Consider the following 18,938-nt stretch of genomic DNA (forward strand, 5'->3'; position numbering starts at 1 on the left):
TTGAGAGAAGCAGAGGGGAGATTTCCTTGTTGGTGCTGGGACCTACGCGGAAAGCTAGGGAACAGGGCAGGTGGAGTGGGAGAGCGGCCTGGGCCCGGCATCTGGGGCAGAGCCCAGGCTGTGGGAGGTTACGGGCCCTGGGGTGCAGCCAGCCCTGTGTCTAGGTGAGGGATGCGGGGACAGCCCCTGAGCCCCACAGCAGCTCTCACCCTGTGTCAGGGGAGCCCCAGGGCTGGGGGAACGTGAGTGGGTGTCAGCTGCAGGGGTGCTTGGCCCGGTCCCAGCAAGACGGGCTCTCCCAGTGCTTCTAGCAATGGTGGTGGTGATAAGGGGGGGTTGCTACAAGGTGCCTGCTCATTAAAAGAAACAAAAGGTTAGTTACGGGGTGAGGTGCACATATCCTTACTTAGGGAAGCCGTGAAAACAGACTGGAGGCATGGAGGAAAGGAAGAAGCGCCTCATGGAGACCATAGCAGGGAGGGCTCAGCTTCCAGCTTCGCCACACGGGCAGCAATGGCGTTTCGCAGGTCCCCACCAGCGCCCTGCTGCCATGGGCCTCGTTAAAGCATTAAAATACGCTTGCTGCTGCCCCCGGGGGGAGGGGAGGAGGAGGAAGGGCAGGAGGTTGGGTATAGGCAGCAGTGGGGATTCAGGTGTGGAGAGCGGAGGTGGGGTGGAAATGGATTTATCATTAGAGCCCACAGTCTCCCTCCTGTCCAGCCCCTGAGCTCCCGAAGGGCGATGGCTCCTCTCTTGCAGAAGGCAGCATGCTCCCGTTTCTAGCAGGATGGAACGCGGCTCGCAAGTGACACCTTCCACGATTTTTTATGACAGGAGGTATTTTCAGGCCTGGTTTAAATGTGCACCGTTGGCCAGGATATAGAGTGACGCGTGGTTTGGGGCTGAAGCTGGCAAAAAGGGAGACCAAGCCATAATGGGCAGAGGAGAGAGCAATTTAAAAGTAGTGAAGCTCAGACAATGGTTAATTGATGGGCTAATTAAACGAATGGGCTAAAGCACTAATGCATGGGGCTGGGATATACTTGAAAGGATCCCACCCAAAGCCAAGGCGTGAAGCCCAGCCATTGCCAAAGGCCAGGGGAATGCTGAAATGTGGGGTGAAAGAGTTGGCTGTAAGGTACGTGGAAAAACTTAAAATAATTAGAAGGGATCAAAGGACACTGCAAGAGAAGGCTGGGAGAAGATGTAAGATGTGCCTAGTGACGTGTGGCTGGGCTGTCATTTGCATTAGCCTCCTGGTCACAGAGAAAGATGAACAGGGATAAAGAATATTTTCAGCCCTTTTCTCCTCTCTACTCTTCAGCGCCAAACCGGTGGGAAACTGAGTAGTCCTTTGAGGAAGCAGGACTTTTCTTGTGGTGGCGGTCAGCTGTCTTCAGCTTTCAGTGCCATGTGCAAAATGCAATGTGCAGTTCATGTCCTGGCTGCTGCTGGAGTTTTAATCTAATTCATGGTAAGACAGAGAAAGTATAGGGGTTTGAGGTTTTTTTTTGTCCCGTGCCTCGTTTCCAGTGGGCTGGCCCACAGGCTGGCTGACCTTCGCGGCAGCAACTTGAAGGACTGTTCCAGAGCCTGGAGAAGTCTGAGGGGTGGGCATTGCGTGCAGATGGGGTTTGGTCACCTCCTGCCTGCAAACAAGTTTCAGGTGGGTGCAAAAATGACCTATTTAAGGACCAAAATTTACCTCTGGTAGGAGTGAATTTTGGCTAGTAGAGGATAAACAAGCTACCCGGAATAGCCTAGCTTGGGCTGTGAAAAAAGCCAAGGAAAATAACTGGCAGCCAGCCACAGTTGCCACAGGTTTGGGTGGGATTTTTTTAGTGGATGGGCATGCACAGGGGGATTTTTTTTAAGGATAGTAGCACTGGGCAGGGTGTCCAGCGCAATGCAAGAAGTGCATCTGCTGCAGTTCAGTTCCAGTAGTCCAAGGCCACCTCGAAGGGCAAATGTCTTCACTGCTGAAGGTCTGGAAATGTATCCCAGGGGATAAGGAGCTGCTGGCAGGCTTGGGGCAGACTTACAGCTCTGTATTTATGTGCAGGACCTCGTCTTGCTTACAAGATGCCGGTGCTACCTCTGCTGTCCTGGATTAAACCCTAATGATGTATTCCTTGTACACAGGGCAGCTCTGCCAGCTCCTGCGCTGGGTGTCAGGGAGAAGGAGGAGCAAGGGGGAGCTGGCTCCGCTGGGCAGCAGGGAGCATATGATGCCAGCCCTGCCTATATCCTTTCTGATATAAGAGCCTCTTTGCAGCACAACAGCAGTTTGCCCCAGTCCTGCTGGCAGAGGGCCCGGAGCAGGGCTGGCCCACATTCCCTGGGGCTAGAACAGCCTGCAGATGCTGGAGGGGGTTTAGGGAAGTGGCTCGTTAATACTTGGCCTCTACCCCCTGGCACTTCCCAGGCTGATGCAGCCCTGAACGTGTTGCGAGAGCACGTGGGAAGGTAAGTTTTGAGGTGGCAGAGTGAGCACGGTTAAGCTTGAGGAGGCCAAAGTGCCTGGGCAGATCAGCTTAGGGGTGGTGATGCACAGTCATCGGATAAGGGTGCTGATACCGGATCCCTGGCAGGCAGATTTAAAGATAAAAAAGAAAAAAATTGGTTTTGGTGACAGGTTGAGTGAGTATTACGTTACTGGGAAATGGGTGAGTGGGGTCAGCCCAGCACCCCATGGAAGTGCCATCCTGAACACTTGTGGCATAATGCTAACAGGTTTTGCAGCAAAATACCACACATTGGCCAAGAAGCGGACTACAGCAGATCATGGGCTGGTGGATGTCTGGGAGAAAAAGACCTCTGCTCCCCATAGATTAGGTTTCCTTCATCATTATCCATCACAGCACTCAAATGCAACAAGAGATTTTGGTATTACTAAACATGGATGGGGGAAATCGCTGTGTCTGTGTGCACTGAACCATGTTTGTAACCGTGTGGTTGTAAGTAAAGTTGGAGCCTGACATTTAAATCCTACTTATCTTTCAGCTTTTACCTGTGTGCCCCAGTCAGAAGTTCTACAGGGTTATTTCCAAGTTAGATACAGCAGAAAACGGAGGCCCATGAGGGAAAACACTTGAGTTCTGCTGAGCAAGGGGCTTGGGAAGGGATAAAGAAGTTGGTGCTGGCAGATTTTGGCAGTTTCCTTTTCTCCCTGCCAGGATTACCTACATTCAGCATTTCTGCCTTCAGAGCAAACCCCCGAGGAGCTTGAGTGCTCTGCAGGGATGGTGGGTACGGGGCAGTGGTGGATATACAACTTAAGAAAGTGGAGTTCTCTGCAGCTGGGGAGAAGGGAAGTGTGTTTCTTCTCATTTTCCAGAAGCTGAGTGGTGTGTCTGCTTTCAAAAACGTGAAAACACTGGAAAAAAAAAATCTTTCATAGAGAGGGAGAGCTGCTCGCTGCTCTATGTCTTTTTTTGCACCTCCTCCAGTTACTGTGGCAAGCTATCAATCTGCCATAGAAGAAATCCTTTCTCTGTCTTGTGGCAAATCACTGCTGGAATGCCTGGTATGCTTTATGTGCTCATCTCTCCTCAAAATACAGGTCACCTTCTCTTAACGTTTATCTCCATGCTGTCACGGCCCAGCATCCTCAGCATAGCTTTTCTGTGCATTGACACCCTCCTTGTGCCTCAGCCGTGCTCATCGCCTTTTCTTGGTGTATTTAATGCTCAAAGGGGAGCAAGAGTTTGGGTTTGAGGAGCAGGTTGGTATTAGGAGAGAATTCCAGGCCGGAGGATATGATAAAGCAATTAGCTGGATGCTGTACATGGATCTGTGCCAGTCACTGACAATGGCAAATCCTCTGGGATACCAGAGAAACAGTTCTTTTTAAAACAGGCGTTTATTTGTCTTGTTGCAAGGTGACTCACATGCTTGGGCTGTCTGAGAAAGCATTAGGTCTTCAAGTTTTAAAAACTCTGGAGGCTTAATGGCCCTCCAACGCTCCTCCGCCTTAGTCCCCATTACTGAAATGCTGTTTTAAAAGTTGGATAACTTGGATTACTCTGTTATTCTTCATTTGGTTTTCTCACATTTGCCTCTTGCCATGCTAAAATTCTCTGACTAGAGTCATCACTTCCCTGCTTCATGGGTCACACCTTTCCCTCCCCTGCCTCCATTCTTTACCCCCAAGTTACTGACCTGAAAATCGATATGCCACATCCTCTCTTCTGCAGCTGGAGCTGGATGGTTTTCCTTCACGCAGGTACACAGCCACATTTCTCCCTCTCTGCTACAGCATCCCGACGGCTTGGACAGCTGCTGCCTGCCCTGCCAGGCTGGGCTTTGTGCCCCCTTGCACCGCGCTCCCCTGCCCGGGACCTCCTCCCCGCATCAGAGAGCTTCTTGCTCCTCTTGCTGCTCATCCCTGGGTGCTCCTCGCCAGCTCCCCTGTGTCGTGGCTTGGGTTTAGGTGACTTCACGTGGCAAATCTTTCAACTGAACGATGGGCAGTTGATGTGTGGTGGTGGGCTCTGAGCTCAGCAGGCAGGGGCATCTCCTGCTTCCAGGGGCCTCGGGAGGGGACCGTGGGACAGGAGCTTTGATGGAGGGGATGTTACTTTATTATGTCCTTTTCCCCTGAGTTCTGCCATGGTTATCAGGTCAGCAGGGGAAGAAAACTGTGATCCAATTAATAGGAAATGGTCTAGAAAGTGTTGCTTTTGCATTTTTTGCAGTGAAATCTCCTCACAGTTCCTGCCTCCTGTAACGTACTGGTTGTATCTGTTTGGATGGCAAGTTCCCCCGAGCACGGTTTATCTCACCTGACGTGGGGCAGCACCGGCAGAAGCACAGCACCTTGCGCCACGAGCTCCTCTGCCCTGCCACGCCGCCTTAATTAAGTTGGAATTGGTTTGGGTGATAATGACCTGCATCTCCCTAATTCTTCTCTTCGCAATCTGCTTTTGTCTCCTCTGGTGCGCACCCACAGGAAATTTTTTCCCGGTGCCTCTCCAGCCACAGCAAATTCCATGAAATAGTTTAATTTCCCTCTTCCAAGCTGCCAAAACAGCCAGGGTCCGGGCGATGCCTGCGCAGAGCTCCTCTGTAGCCAGGCCCATGGGGCACAGCAGCAACCTGGCAGCTAGTGCTGACGGCAGCGGGACATCCCCTGGGAGCTACACTTCATATTAGGGTGGGGAAAGGTGGGAAAAGGCAGAGCCAGGGGAGCACTGCTGGGTGCTCACCCAAGTCTGCTTTCATTTCAGCTCAGAAAACCTGGAGGTCTCTGTTTCTGGAATGAGTAGCTGTGCCTTAGCAAGGATGCTGGGGTCTCTGCAGTCCTCCTGGGGAAATCACTCAGCCTCAGTAAACAGAAGGGAGTGAGGATGGTTAGAAAACAGCCACGCATGAAGATCTTCTGGGCAAGACGTCGAGAGAGCATGATCATGGTAGTTAATCTCTCAAACAACCCAAAAACATGAGATGGGAGGAGGGACAGACTTCAGAGCTACCAGGTTTCACCGAGAAAAAAAGCAAGATCTCCAAGCCCAAGGTTTCCAAACCCTAAAAATCAGAGATCAGACCAACTCTCTTGGACCATCTTGAATCTGTGAAAGGAGAGAAACTATTATTCCAGGTACAGCCACTGAAAGCTGTTTCACATGTTGAAATAAAAGGTCTCTTGAGGGTACCTGCCCACTAAAATTAAACCAGATTTATTTGTGCCTGATGAGATGCTTTAGATTACGATGAAGGTTTGTTCTGAGTGAACGTTTCCAGGCACACAAAGTGGTTGGGCTGGCAAGCTATCGCCTTAATAGATCTGGGATCTCAAAGCTCCTATGTGCCATTATGCAGCGTGCTCTCCCTCCCGCTCACACCAGTGTTAAGATGGTTTCTCTGAATCAGGATAAGCTTATTTCCTTCAAGTTGGGTTTCTCTTTGTTTCTTTTTTTCTCCAAAAGGAGGAATCAGTGGAAAATAAGGGTGTTTCCTTGAGGAGACAGTGACTCGTGAGTAGCTGTGTTGCAATAGTTTTATTCATAAATGTTGTTAAATTATTTGCATTTTAAACTTTGCAATGTCCATAAATGTAAAGACTCTTTTTCCACTGGGGAAGATGTTTCCTTGGTCATCGGAAGTGGATGCCTGGCCACAAGCTGGGACATCACCCTGGGGACCCCAACCCTCACTCCTGGCCATTCCTGTGACATTTGGAATTCGCTTGAGGGGACACATCAGGCCACATCTCCAGTGCTGAATTTGGGAAGAAATGTAAGAAAAAAGATGAAGGGGGATCCTTCTCCTCTTGTGTTTTCCCACTAGCTTACAGTCCTTGACATGGGGATTTCTTCTGCCATCACCTCTCTTCAGGCTCAACACCTTGCAAGGCTGACCTCCCCTGGGAAAACCCTCCCCTGCCTGTGCTCATCTGATTGTCCCACTTTGCCTTGCGCTGCGCTGAAAACCCAACTCTTTCCAGGCTCCCTTGGTAGGCTGAGCTCCCTGGAGCCCCTGCTCTGCTCCTGGTTTTCTCCCCCATGATGAGCATCTGCCTTGAATGGAATCGTACACACCCTGAGCAATGTTCCTCGCTCACACCCACTGGGTAGTATTTCCATCAAACTCATTATTTGCCAACTTCCCTACAGAGCAGCATCAAAGTCTTTGTTGAGGTGAGGCACATGGCTCTGCACCCTCCCCTGTGTGTAGGCTCCTTGCCCTGACAAACGGGGAGACTGGGGTGTGTTTTGCCTGATTTTGGTCTTAACAGATTCACTTAAGCTATTATTCCTACTTCTTCTTTGGGACACTGCCTGTGAATATAATTGAAAAATACTGATTTCTCTGTTCCTCGGGCATCCTTGCACTGAGATTGCGTGCTGGCTGCAGCAGCTCTTCTGGCAGGCTTTCTGCTCCTGATATGTTTGAGAAAGGGTTTATTGTCAGCCTCCATGCTGTTAGCAAGTCACTCCTTGGATTTCTCTTCTGGGGCTGCCTTACTGTAGTCTTGCATCTAATTTGCTTAATTTCTTTATTTGATTTCTACTTTTTGAAGAGTGCCTGTTTGCTTTGAATCACTCCGTTGTGCTGCTGTTTAGCCACCTGGGGTATGTGTGTATAAATTTTTTTTTTTTTGTATTTATTGTTGGTACACATTTACTCTGAACTTCTAATGTGGTGTCTTTAAACAGATCCCACTGTTGCAGGGCTCTTCCAGAAAAACTTGGACAGTCATCACAGCATATCAGGCTTTGCTGTTGGGTTCCATACGTGGCTTAAAAAGTTAAGACATGAAACAGCTCGCAGCTGTCCTTGCAACTTGCAAACCCGCCTCCGCAAGCCACCTTCTGGGTGAGTTCACTCATCACAGCATCCCTCCATCCTTGTCCGGCAGCAGGAGGGGATTCAGAAGGCTGCATCTAGGGCCTTTGTCCCCACCTGTTCCAGAATAAGCTAGCTGAGGTCTCAGAGCGGGAAGGGATGTGCTCACAGATCCAGGTCTGCAGCAGGGAAAAGAGGGACTTCATAGTCAGCTTTTCCAGTATTTCTTAATTTTTGCCTCTGCAGTACTGAGTCCTCTGTCCTTTAGATTGGTCTGTGTTTCTGTCAAATTTATGAACACCATTCTCATAAAATTCCATGAAGACAGACATCCCTGAGGATGACTGGACCAGAATGAAAAGTCCTGGGTGTTTCCAGGGCTTTGGACTTTTTATACTTCATCCTTGATTTCCCAGTGCTGAGGGGTTAGACTTTTTTTCAGGTAAATTTTTTTTTTTTGTTTGTTTTGTTTTTTTTTGTTGGAACCTCAAGGTCATATTCATACTCCTGTCCTCCATTCAGCAGCTACTCTTCTCTGCCTTCTTGCCCGGTAACTTTATATTGCTGGACATACAATCCCTCAGTCATGCAAAAGCTGTATTTTTAGAAAGCTCCGTTGGCTCCTACCTAGGAACGTGCAACCCTAAAGTTCATCACTGCTTGGCTGGCGCTTCCCTGCTCTCCCTGCAGACGGACGTTCCCTCTCTTTAAGTGAAATACTCCGTCAGTCGGTAACCCCAATGCTACTGTTGGGAAAACAAAGTCAAACAGTTTAACTTTGGAGAGCCTTTCTCCAAACATGTTGACAAAGGAAACCAACGGCTCTGTGTTGGATTTTCTGGTCATTTTGCTCACAGGAGAGTCAACAGAAGTGCTTCCTACATGGCTGTTTTCTTTCACACCCTTGTAGACACAAAGAGAAACCCCTGTTGGCATTTGTACCCAGACCACGCAGCCCTTGGAGGGGAAGCCCCCGAGCACTGGGCATCGCTCCGTCTTTGCTCATCAGGCGGCCACTGCTGCCCCTCGACACCTGGGAGGTTTAATGTGGCGCAGCCTTCACGTGGCAGATGCACACCGTGGGGACCCCCTCTCCGGTGGAAGGGGACAGGCGGAGCAAGCAGCACCATGAGTGGAAATGGGAAGGGATAGTTGGATAGTTTGTTTTCTGAAACTTAAAAAAATGTTCCCATCCCTTGCCCAGCTGCTGAAGGGATTTCTGTTTTGAAACACCAGCAGTGATGCAGAGACTCCCTTCAGGGATGTCTGAAATGGTGACAAGTGCCCTGATGGGAAAAGGGATGCTTGATCCCAGCACTTTCCCCAGGAGCATTGTTCTTTCAGCATCTTTTTCCCCTCGTCCTTCAGCAGTACCTGAACTGTACACAAATCCCTCCTTTGTTTCGCTAGTGGACAGACTGCAAACACACAGGGGCACTTTCTTCTCTCCGTCTCCAGCTTGAGGCAGTAGGGAAGAAATGAGTAAATGTTTACAGCTGCTCCAGCCAGAATGGAGTGAAATCCCAAAGGTGATCTTCTCTTTCTGTACCAAGAATACAATCGGAGGGAGGTTTCATCCCTGTGAAGACTCTCCAATTGTTTCTAGTGTCTTGATTATTTTTTTGGATCAAGAAAAGAAAACGCTATTTTAAGGGATCACTAAAGGAATTAATCTGACAAGCCTTTATCCAAATGAATGTTTAAATTTTAAAAGGGAAAAAAAAAAATCCAGCATGACTGACAAGGTCCTTTTAAAACACGTCAGATGTCGAACCTTACATGACACTTCCGTGGGTGTTAGTCTAAGAAGCCATCTACGTGCAAGGTAGCAAACGAGCTGTGTAAGGCCAGGGTTGTAGCTGTAAGCATCCTTGCTGAGTAGTGCTATGGGATTGTAAAACCTGACAAACTTGTTCTCCTGAAATTCCATGTTCCCAGAGGCTGATGTATTCTCCTTCTTCAAAGAGCTGAAGAGTTTGCTTTAGACTAACCAATGCCATTCATACTCTACGTGGCAAAGAATAGAGCTTGGTCTTAAAAAAATCCTGTTAATCCCAGGTCGTTGATCCCTAGAGAAGTGAGGGGCTCCGTCTCAGAGAGGTGCGATGGGGGAGCTGAAGGTGGTGCAGCACTGGCTCTCACCGGAGCTCATCGTCCTTTTCCCACTGAGGAAATGTTTTCCTGCTTCTTTCCTTTGAAGTTTAGGAGAGGGCTGGGGGTTGTGTAGCCAACTGCCTCTCAGCCTACTGGTAGACAGGGGTGAGAAACTCAGTGGTGGGATTTTGAAGGCCCTTAGGGCGGGAGCAAGGAGTGGGGGCTACTTTATAGTGCGGGCAGCATCCTTTGGCTCCAGCTGGAGACCTGTGGAAAAAGGGACACTTCCTCTCGTTGCTCCAGAAGAGCAAAAACGTAAAGTGCTGCAAGTAAAACTATGCCAGAAGCACAGGATTTCTTTTTTTCAATGAGAAAATTAGCTTATCCATTTCCATGCTGTTCCTACTGCAGCCCATCTAGCCCGCTACCACACACACTCAGAACAGCTCATCCCCAGCCTTTACTTTTTTAGAAAAACGTTTGAAGATCTTTATCATGTGTCCCTCCCTCCCTTTCCTGCTGTCTTCTCCCTTCACTTTTCCTGGACCTCTGGGTCATCCTTGCCCTTCCTTGGGGGGGTCTCTTGTCAGGTGTTCAAGACTTCCTTGCAAAGCAGTGCTAAAACCCCTCCAACACCCTCTGACCGAGACCATCCCGGTGCAGAGGAAAGCAGATGAGTCTGCCCATTTTTTCTAATCCATAAGGAAGAAACTGAGCATGCCTCCCCCAAACCTGCGGTGGCCTTGCCGTGAACAGCTGTTTTCATTTAATTCTCCTTTCCCTGAAATTCATGTTTGTTTGTTTTCAGTTTCAGGATGGCTACCAAGCTCCTTTCAGCACTGAGTTAGAGAAGCAGAGGAAACAGCAGCAGCTCGACTCACCTATTAATCAAATTAATGTGTCTTGGTGAACCAATTCAGAAACCGCAGTGCTGGCTCTTGTGGTTTCGTAACAGCCCATGACATTCAGTATTTTTGTTAAGGCTCTACTTTCCAGATTCATGTGATAATGGGAGAAGCTGAGGTTCTGCTTAGGAACATTTAGCAATGAAGTATCTAGAGCACCTGGCTGGAGAGAGTAATTGGCAAATGGGGACCCAAGTGCATCCTGAAGTCTCAGAAAAGCAGGAGGCGAATAACAAGCACCTGCAAACCACTGTGTTTGGCTGAGCTGGCTGGAAAGACACTTGCGTGAAATGTGCTTGTCTGGCTGCTCCTGGGGGCAGGAGCTGTTGAGTGCCATGTTCTCCACAATGCCGCAGTGTTTTCTGGGTGGGAATGTTTTTCCCTGTGGGAAGCTGGGAGCAGGGGTGGTGAAAAGTAGGGCAAAAAATTATCACCTGCAAAAGGTATGGAGAGGAACCCTGGACCTCCAACTCCCCAGGACCAGTCCTAATGTAAGTGCTGCCTGCAAGGAGGTTTTGGAGTGCTCTGCGTGTTAGCAGACACTTTGACTTCAAATACCTGCGTGGGTTTTCCCAGCAATATGGAGCATGCCGCTTTCCCTCTGGCCATGCAGCCTCCCAGCTAGGGGCGCTGGTGGGGAGGTGTCAGAACAGCCCAGTCTCAAGGGGCACAGACATACCTGTGACATTTGGGAGCACAAGGACGCTTCAGAGTCTCTGCCTCCGTGCCATTTCCCATCGGCCACGTCTGAGTCAGAGGGCTGGAGCACCTCTCCTATGGGAATAGGCTGAGGTGGGCTTGTTCAGCCTGGAGAAGAGAAGGCTCCGGGGAGACCTTATAGCCCCTTCCAGTACCTGAAGGGGCTACAAAGAAGCTGGGGGGGGCTTTTTACAAGGGCCTGTAGTGACAGGAGAAGGGGTAACGGGTTTAAATTGAAAGTGGGGAGGTTTAGATTGGATATCAGGAAGAAGTTCTTCCTGGAGAGGGTGGTGAGGCACTGGAACAGGTTGCCCAGAGAAGCTGGGGATGCCCCATCCCTGGAAGTGTTCAAGGCCAGGCTGGATGAGGCTCTGAGCAACCTGGTCTAGTGGAAGGTGTCCCTGCCCATGGCAGGGGGTTGGGACTGGATGGTCTTTAAGGTCCCTTCCATCACAAACCATTCCATGATTCTGTGATCCTATGAATAAAGATGAGGGTGCAGAGTGAATAGGCACCGGGTGCCTTGCTCCTGGAAGGGAAATAGTTTTTACCAATCTTCCACTTTCTGTGATGAGGACCTGTTTCCGCCAGCGCTGCGAGGGTGCTCTCTCTCTGGTGGGAGGAGTGCATGAAAAATACAATTCAATGCCACCAGTGGCTGTCGTTCCTTCCCAACGGGCTGTGTGGGGCAGGGGTACGAGCACCACCGAGAAGCGCTGACTGAGGACGAAACATCATGGAGCAGCGTGCTGTGCTGGGTGAAACTGGAACTGTTGCTTGCTATGGGCTGTCCATGCACAGCCCCCATCCCTTGAGGAATGACGGTGCTAAAATGTCCCACCAGACCAAGTACAGTAGAACATACAGTTTTACAAACCTCTTGACATGAAAACATTAAAAATATGCGGGATAAGGGGCAGTAAGAGAGACACGCGATAAACAGCTGGACACAATGGACACCCACAAATAAAGGAAGCACTGAGACTGACTGTGAGACTGGTGGAAGACTTCTCCTGCCGTCCTTGTCCTGCCGCGGAAACGTTTTCAGTTGTTACTGGGAACAGTTTACAAAGGCTCACACAAAGCCACCATCAGAAATAACTCAGACTCAGAGAGGAAAAAATTGCTCGAGAGTTCTTTTGGGAAGGATTAGGTATAAAATAATTGCCAGTTATAAATTAATTTCACATCCTTTTGGGGCTTGGCCTACTAGCATTTCAAGGCTTAACTGGAGCTGGCAGACAGGGTGGGCACCGATTCCAGGGCCTGACTGCCAAGAAAAAGGAAAATATTAAGAGAAAAAATTGGTAATGAAAAAAAAAAAGGCCAGGGAAATGAGATGTAGTTTAGGAAAATTATTGTTCTCTGAGCCGTGGACTGATTTTATGGCTGGCATATTAGTCACAGTCTTACATGAGCCTGGCCGTTGTAATTGATGTCTGAAGAGAAACTGGGGGTGAGCACGGCTCCCAGTGCTTTAATTTTTTTTAAATCCATGAATCAGTTATTTTTAATTTTTTTTTTTTAATTTACATTTATATCAAAGTCTGTGAAAAGCAGTCGGGAGACTCCTCTCAGCTTCAACAACTTTGAATCAAGCCGTGTAAAAATAGATGCCACGTGCCGCAAAACTTCTGCTGCAATCTGGCCAGCTGAGCCCGGGCGGCAGGGTAACACCACGACTTTTCTGTTTCTTACACCCTATATTTGAGGATGACGAGTTATTATGGCCCAGCTGAAGCCCGTGTGACCCCTCTTAGTACTTCTGCCCAACGCTGGATTAGACCTGTGAGATAAGGGCTTGCTCCTACCATTCTCTGTGATGCTGGGCACGTGGACCTCCTCTGTATTTCCTTGGGCTGGTTTAATGGCAATGCTCTACTGCCCAGGAGACATTCTGCACAGAGCCGTACAGCGGATGAAGGGCTCATTTCCAAAAGGAAAATGTGCATGGTGAAAATAAAAACGCGCAGGACACATGGGAGAGGAGTGAACCCAGTGTGAAGCCTTGTTTCAAAGGCTGCTCCTCCTTTCAACGCAAGTCAAGCCAACGGTAAACCGCTGTAACGGGGGCCAGCCAGAGTCACAGAGCCGCTGCAAAGACCTCTCCACAGACCAAGGCTTGGAAACCATCTCTGCTGGGGCATGGGCAGACCCGGACAGTTCTTCATCTTAGCGCTTTTGGGGCATTTTGCAGGATGCGTATTTAGTTGCGACTGCATGAAGAGGGCTGCCCTCCAGCACTAGGAGGATTCTGGTGCCTCGCAGCCCAGCTTGGGCAGCATCTCACTGCTGACCCTAGCCAGAGCGGTAGCGAAGCGGGAGCTCCTCCAGCTGCGGGCGAGGCAGCTGGCATCCAGCCCCACGGGGGCAGGACTCTGGAGGAGAAGGGGCCTGGGGCTAACACCCAGCCATCAGGTAAAACCATAGGCCAAGAGATCAGAGAGGCAGACAGACTCAAGAAAAACTGTTGAAAACAGATTGTTAGTCAGCCTTATGGATCTCAGCACAGGACATGCTTTTCTTACTGGAAGAGAGCCACAATGTAGAAATAGACTGAAATCAAGGAAGAGGGCCGCAGCCAGAGCTCAGGCTGTATATTTAAACATTTTTGCTGTCAGACCATCTGGGCCTGGAGCTAAATTTACCTACAAATTATTTCCAGTGTTTCTACTTCTTGAGAGGTGAAAGGTGCACTTGATACTTTATGTCAGGAGAAAAGATAAAATACATGTCCTGGGTCAGATTTTCCCAGTATCAGGCCTGTGTGTGGTTTTGGATGCCTAATCTGTCCGTTACACCTGACTCTAAGACCAGGCCGAGTGCTCTGCACGCACAGAGCACCTCCACAGCCAACACAAAATCTTGACTTGCATTCTTGCTGCCGGTAACTCCGTACAATGATGAGCAATGCAAACACACATCTTTTTCTGCTTTTACGCTGTTACTGATTTTTTTTTTTTGAACCGTGGCTGAAGGAAGACTGCTTCAGCGATGAAAATCCTTACAGAGGATCCCGAAAGTTTAGTTTCTGACTCAGCTCAATCAAATTAGCTTGGTGACTCCAATGCACTTGGGTCCCGGGAGAAAGCCTCAAACCCAGGTGAGGTCTGGCAGTCCCCTAGCTGTCAGGGGAGGTTTGGTGCGGGCCTCTGCTGCACCACAGGGAGCCCACGGGGTGGGGACTGACAGATGCTTGGTGAGAAAGTTGTGATTTGCAACTCCACAACTTTTGCAACCTTCCCCCACATAATGAGGCACCTGCATCTAGTCCTGGGTTGGCCACTGCTGTGAAAAAAGAGTCCACCACCCCATGTTTTAGGTGCCTGTGTCACTCCTTTTGGGGAGTGGCTTACTGATTCCTCCTTTGAAAGGAAAATGGATGAGGATGGCTGTACCTCTTGCTGGCCAGGACTTAGTCATCCCTAAATCCTGGAGGGTACCCCAGCACCTACACTGGAATATTGAGTGTTCAGCAAGTCTCACTGGGCTCAGGGTAAAGTAATCTCATCCTCTGCCTGTGTTCTTTCTTTCCTTAAGGAAGTTTTCCCATTTAAATGGTTTTGTGCAGATTGTTCCTTTAGTTTTCTTTAAAGATGAAATTGTGAAAGTATCTATGGGACAACCACATCCCAGAGTTGTTTGGTTTTTTTTTATCTTAGAGCAAGAACCTTTATTAGTCTCCAGTTTCTGCATGTCACCTTGGGAAAGACTAAAAATAACTATATTTGGAGATTAGAGAAGTTAAGTCTCAAGACATGGGGCCTTTCAGCTTCTCAGTGCTGTGGACTGCGTCTTTCTGTTCTGTGTGCCATAAAAGTAATAACATTAAAATGTTTTATAAAAGTGATCTGTGATGGGTGATGGCACGGAACTGATCTGGTGGTTCAGTTTATCTATGATTTAGAAATCCCCATAAGGAATGTCTTAAATGCTTCCATCTATCCCACATTATGTATATATCATCACAATCAGAGAGACTTCCCTGGTAATAAAGCTCCTCTATCCAGGTTGTTGTGAGTGTCCTGCCTTCGGATGGTTGCTTTTTAACGGATGGCATGGAAAACTTTTCCAAGGCCAAAATACATGAATAAGATTTATTAATCCTGTAGCCCCGTCACTCACGATAATGCTAATAATCCATAAACCTTACATCATGTCTAACATCCCGTGTAACAAATGCATCTCCGGGAGATGAACAATAAATCCCATGTGCACTCTGCTCCCTCTTCCTCCACCTTGATGAAGAAGCCCCATATTCGGTGCAGCTCTTCCCAGCTACCCTGCTTCCTTCTTGCTTCCCGCACTGGCTGGTGGCTGACTCTGCTCCGGTCCTTCCCGTGGGACCCCCTCCTCCAAAGCCATCAGTATTTGTCACTGTACTTGCAGTCAGGGTAGCGGTAGGCAAAACGGGAATCGCAAGACCGTAGAGGTTTCAGGAGCTCTGCCAGCTTTGCAACCGCATCGCTAACGCCCCGGTCATTGGCGAGGCCGTCGGCGCAGTGCTGCAGGAAGCTGTCTATTTTGTCCTGCACGGGTTGTGGGAATTTCCCCTTCAGGAGCTTGGGCAAAAGCTCTTGACACACCATGACGAGGCTGTGCTGCTCCGTGATGGAGTTACAGGACACAAGTGCAGACTGGCAGTCCACGGTCAAACAGCTAAATATGTCTTTATACTCCTGCTGGCCGTCAATCAGCTGGCTCCCTGTTAGAGGCAATTAAACCAGTTGTTAGAAGCACGCTAGTGAAATCTTGGGTAATCACACGTGTCTGTACCTCTGTATTAATGCGGGGCTCGTTACTATCTGAAGGTTACAGCTATCTCGCACCACAAAGCACCCCGTGCTGTAGCTGTATACGGGCCAGCTCCTGAAATACATGTGTTTTCCTGAATGGCAGAGCTCTGATGAACCGCCTGACAGAGGAAGCGGAGAGGAGTCTGTGGAGAAAAACTGACGCAGAAAAAGCAAGAAGGACTGAAGTACTAACCTAAAATGTGGAGTTCCTACAAAAACTACCACAAATAGCCAAACCCATAATTTTTCCACATTACCCAAAATCACTAAATTGCAACAACAGCTCATCTAGCTGGAGACAAGTCAACGGTAATAGCTGTTGGGACAAGAAAAAGAAACCCACTGGAAAATTCTCTGACAGCTGCTTCTGAATATTTGAGATCTGCTCAGCTGAATGTGTGAGCTGAGCAAAGGCCTCTTGAAAATTTGAACATTCCAATTTAAATTGTTAAATTATTGAAGGAATAGTCTTTGATCAGCACTACTTCCAGGATTAGACCAATGTAACTTGTGAAAAATGACAAAAGGGGATTTTATTGGTATAATAATGATTATCAGTTAATGTGGTAATCAGTTAATGTGGTAATGTGATTATCAGTTAATGTGGTAAATGCACATAGGAAGTCTGATTTGACCCAAAAATAAGTGAAGTTATGAAATTTCTACTTGCAAGTATTGACATTTTTGTGGATAAAGTTTTAAAAGAGGTGATTCGGGAAGACTTCAAATGAGAGCATTCAGCACTGTGCACGGTGAGTGCTGCTGGCAGCCACAGAGGGGGCCGGGCAGAACACAAGTGCCCACGGTCTGTCACCAAACCGCTGACTGCGCAGCAGAACGCCTCTCGCCTCCCCGACTCAAAGCCCAGATGGCAGGAGCTGCTGATGCTTTTGCTGTAAGTAAACCTCTCCGTCAACTTTTCATTATTTAGCTTAGCAAGTGACGTTTGGTTGATTAAAATTTAAAAAAACAGCAGCAGAGCTGAGCGTAGCAGGTGAAGGGTTTGTGGCTCTGCCTTGCTGAGCCCTCTTGCGACAGACGCGCAGCCACGGAGCCTGCTGAGTACCTTCCTCCTTGTCGATGATCCCCAGCGTGCTGGCATCCCGGATGAACAGATGCCCATTGCTGAACACGCCGAAGGTGCCAGCGTCCACGTGGGTGAAGTAGAAGAAATAGTTGAGGTCGTTGTTGCCCATGGAGCGGAGGACGGCGAGGAGCTGGAGGGCCAGGTCGGCGGCCACCTCGGGGGCCGCACCAAAGAAATCCCGTAGGGGACGGGTGCTGGCGCTGACCACCAGCCGCCCGCAGGATCCCAGGTACCGTGGGAAGGGCCATCCCTCCACGTTGGGGAAGATCTGCCGGGGAAAGCGGGATCAGGGGATCGTCCCTGCCCTCTGCCCGCAGACCTGCCTCCCTCCCTCAGGCCCTCCAAGTCCCCTGGGCAGTGTTGTGGTTTGCCTTTAGAGCAGCCCCCAACCTTTCCTCACCCTCGTCTGCCCCAGCAGCCAGGGAAGGCTCTGCTCTGACCTGGAGTAGCTACATGGCTTTTTGTTTCTCTTTTTTTATTTTCTTTTTTTTTTAATGAAAGAAGAGGAATCTGATATTTCAAGACTCATTCTACGGGGGAGACTAACCAGAAAGTCCAAGATAATAATAGATTTCCAATTCATGAAAATTTTGGCCACAGAAAAGCTAATTTTAGGTGTCTTTATGGAGCCTTTGATGGGTCCCTCACAAGCACTGCATAGCTGAAGTCGGTGAGGTAGGGCTAAAGCATTTTTTCGCTAATTTGTAAGAACTGCCTGGCCATTCAGTAAGAGACTTTGCATCCTCAGGGACAGAGGTGCTGCGTGTTTGTGGCAGCGGGGACACCTGGGCTGGGGGTTCCTGCATCACTGCAGCTCGTGCTACCAGCGCGGTTTTGCCAGGTGGGAACCGGACCGCATGACTGTGGATCCGTGCCGGCACAAAGCTTTCTGCCATTTACGTTATACCTTGCCTGTCTCCCCAGGGTCCCAGACCCCTCCAAGACAGGGTTATGAACTCCTCCAGTTTTGTCTTTAAGGTTGCTTCTCCCTTCTGCTGTGACAGCATTTTGGGCACCCATGTAAAATTGTGCCATTTCTCTTCGGCACGTTTTTCTCACCTCTTTAAGCTGCACTCCTTTACAGTGCAGAGAGCCACAGCTTTGTGCCCCAGCGAGCTGTGGCCAGGGTGGCTGAATGACCCCTGGGAAACACCCAAAGCATGAGCAACGTTCCCCCTCCCCGAGACCAGGCAAAGCCATGTGAGTTGCTGAGGGCAGCAGTGGACAGCAGCAGGAGACAGGTGCTGCTGCCGTCTCTTCTCCAGGGAAGAAGACCTCCCTCAATACTGCGTCTTGGTCTTCCCGTGCTGAAGCAGGCTCCTTCTCTTTTACAAACAGGCTGTGATTTTAGGTAATGTATTAGCAGTGCAAGCATAACACTGTGAAGTATCGGGGACATGTAAACCCCTGGCTTGCACAGTGCGCTGGTGTAATAACCCATCTGGGTTCTGAGATATTTAAATGGCCGGGCAGCCTTATCTCTCCACCACTTCACAGGCAGATGCAAGGAGCCCTGCAGGAGTCTGCCTGACTTCAGCCATCCAACCCCATGGAAGAAACTCGCTTTACAAAGGCCAGGAGCTCGCCGAAGGGTAGAACCAGGACTCCTCTGCAGCTGGGAGCTGGTTGCACATCCCATGTTCACTTGCAGGGAGCTGCAGGGTGGTGTTTCAAGCTGGAGCAAAGAGGTATGTACCTGTAACAAGATGGGATGTGAATTCACTGACAGTGTGTACAGGAGGCGCAGTTTGTCCTGGTCGGTGAGGTGGTCCATGTAGATGCTGCCGGCGTCTGGCACCTCAGCATAGCGCCGCACTATCCGGTCCAGTAGACGCTGAGATGGGCAGCGCAGCATTGGGCTGGACAGGCCCTGGTGAGAGAGGAAAGTGCAACAAAGGTGTTTATTTTCCAACCTGGGATGTCGCAATGTTCTTGGCACATGCCAGGGGTACGGGCACCTTTGTGCTGTGCTCACTGCGCCTCTGCACCCCATGGCACAGCTGCTGGTGGGCACGGCACATGGGAGGATCTCGACCTCAAACCCTTCCCAGGAAAATACCCTGCACCATC

At 49.4% G+C, this 18,938-nt stretch overlaps 1 protein-coding gene across 1 annotated transcript; it reads right to left on the minus strand.

Moving 5' to 3' along the window:
- Positions 1–15,349: 15,349 nt before the first annotated feature.
- On the minus strand, positions 15,350–18,738 carry LOC104505779 (chromosome unknown open reading frame, human CXorf36; the record flags this gene model as incomplete). Its single annotated transcript, XM_010146485.1, has 3 exons — positions 15,350–15,690; positions 16,848–17,136; positions 18,565–18,738. Coding segments are annotated over 3 exons (804 nt in total), but the record flags the coding sequence as incomplete, so codon positions are not given.
- Positions 18,739–18,938: the final 200 nt, after the last annotated feature.

Source organism: Eurypyga helias, unplaced genomic scaffold (assembly GCF_000690775.1).
Source record: "Eurypyga helias isolate BGI_N326 unplaced genomic scaffold, ASM69077v1 scaffold21242, whole genome shotgun sequence".
Lineage (NCBI taxonomy): Eukaryota > Metazoa > Chordata > Aves > Eurypygiformes > Eurypygidae > Eurypyga > Eurypyga helias.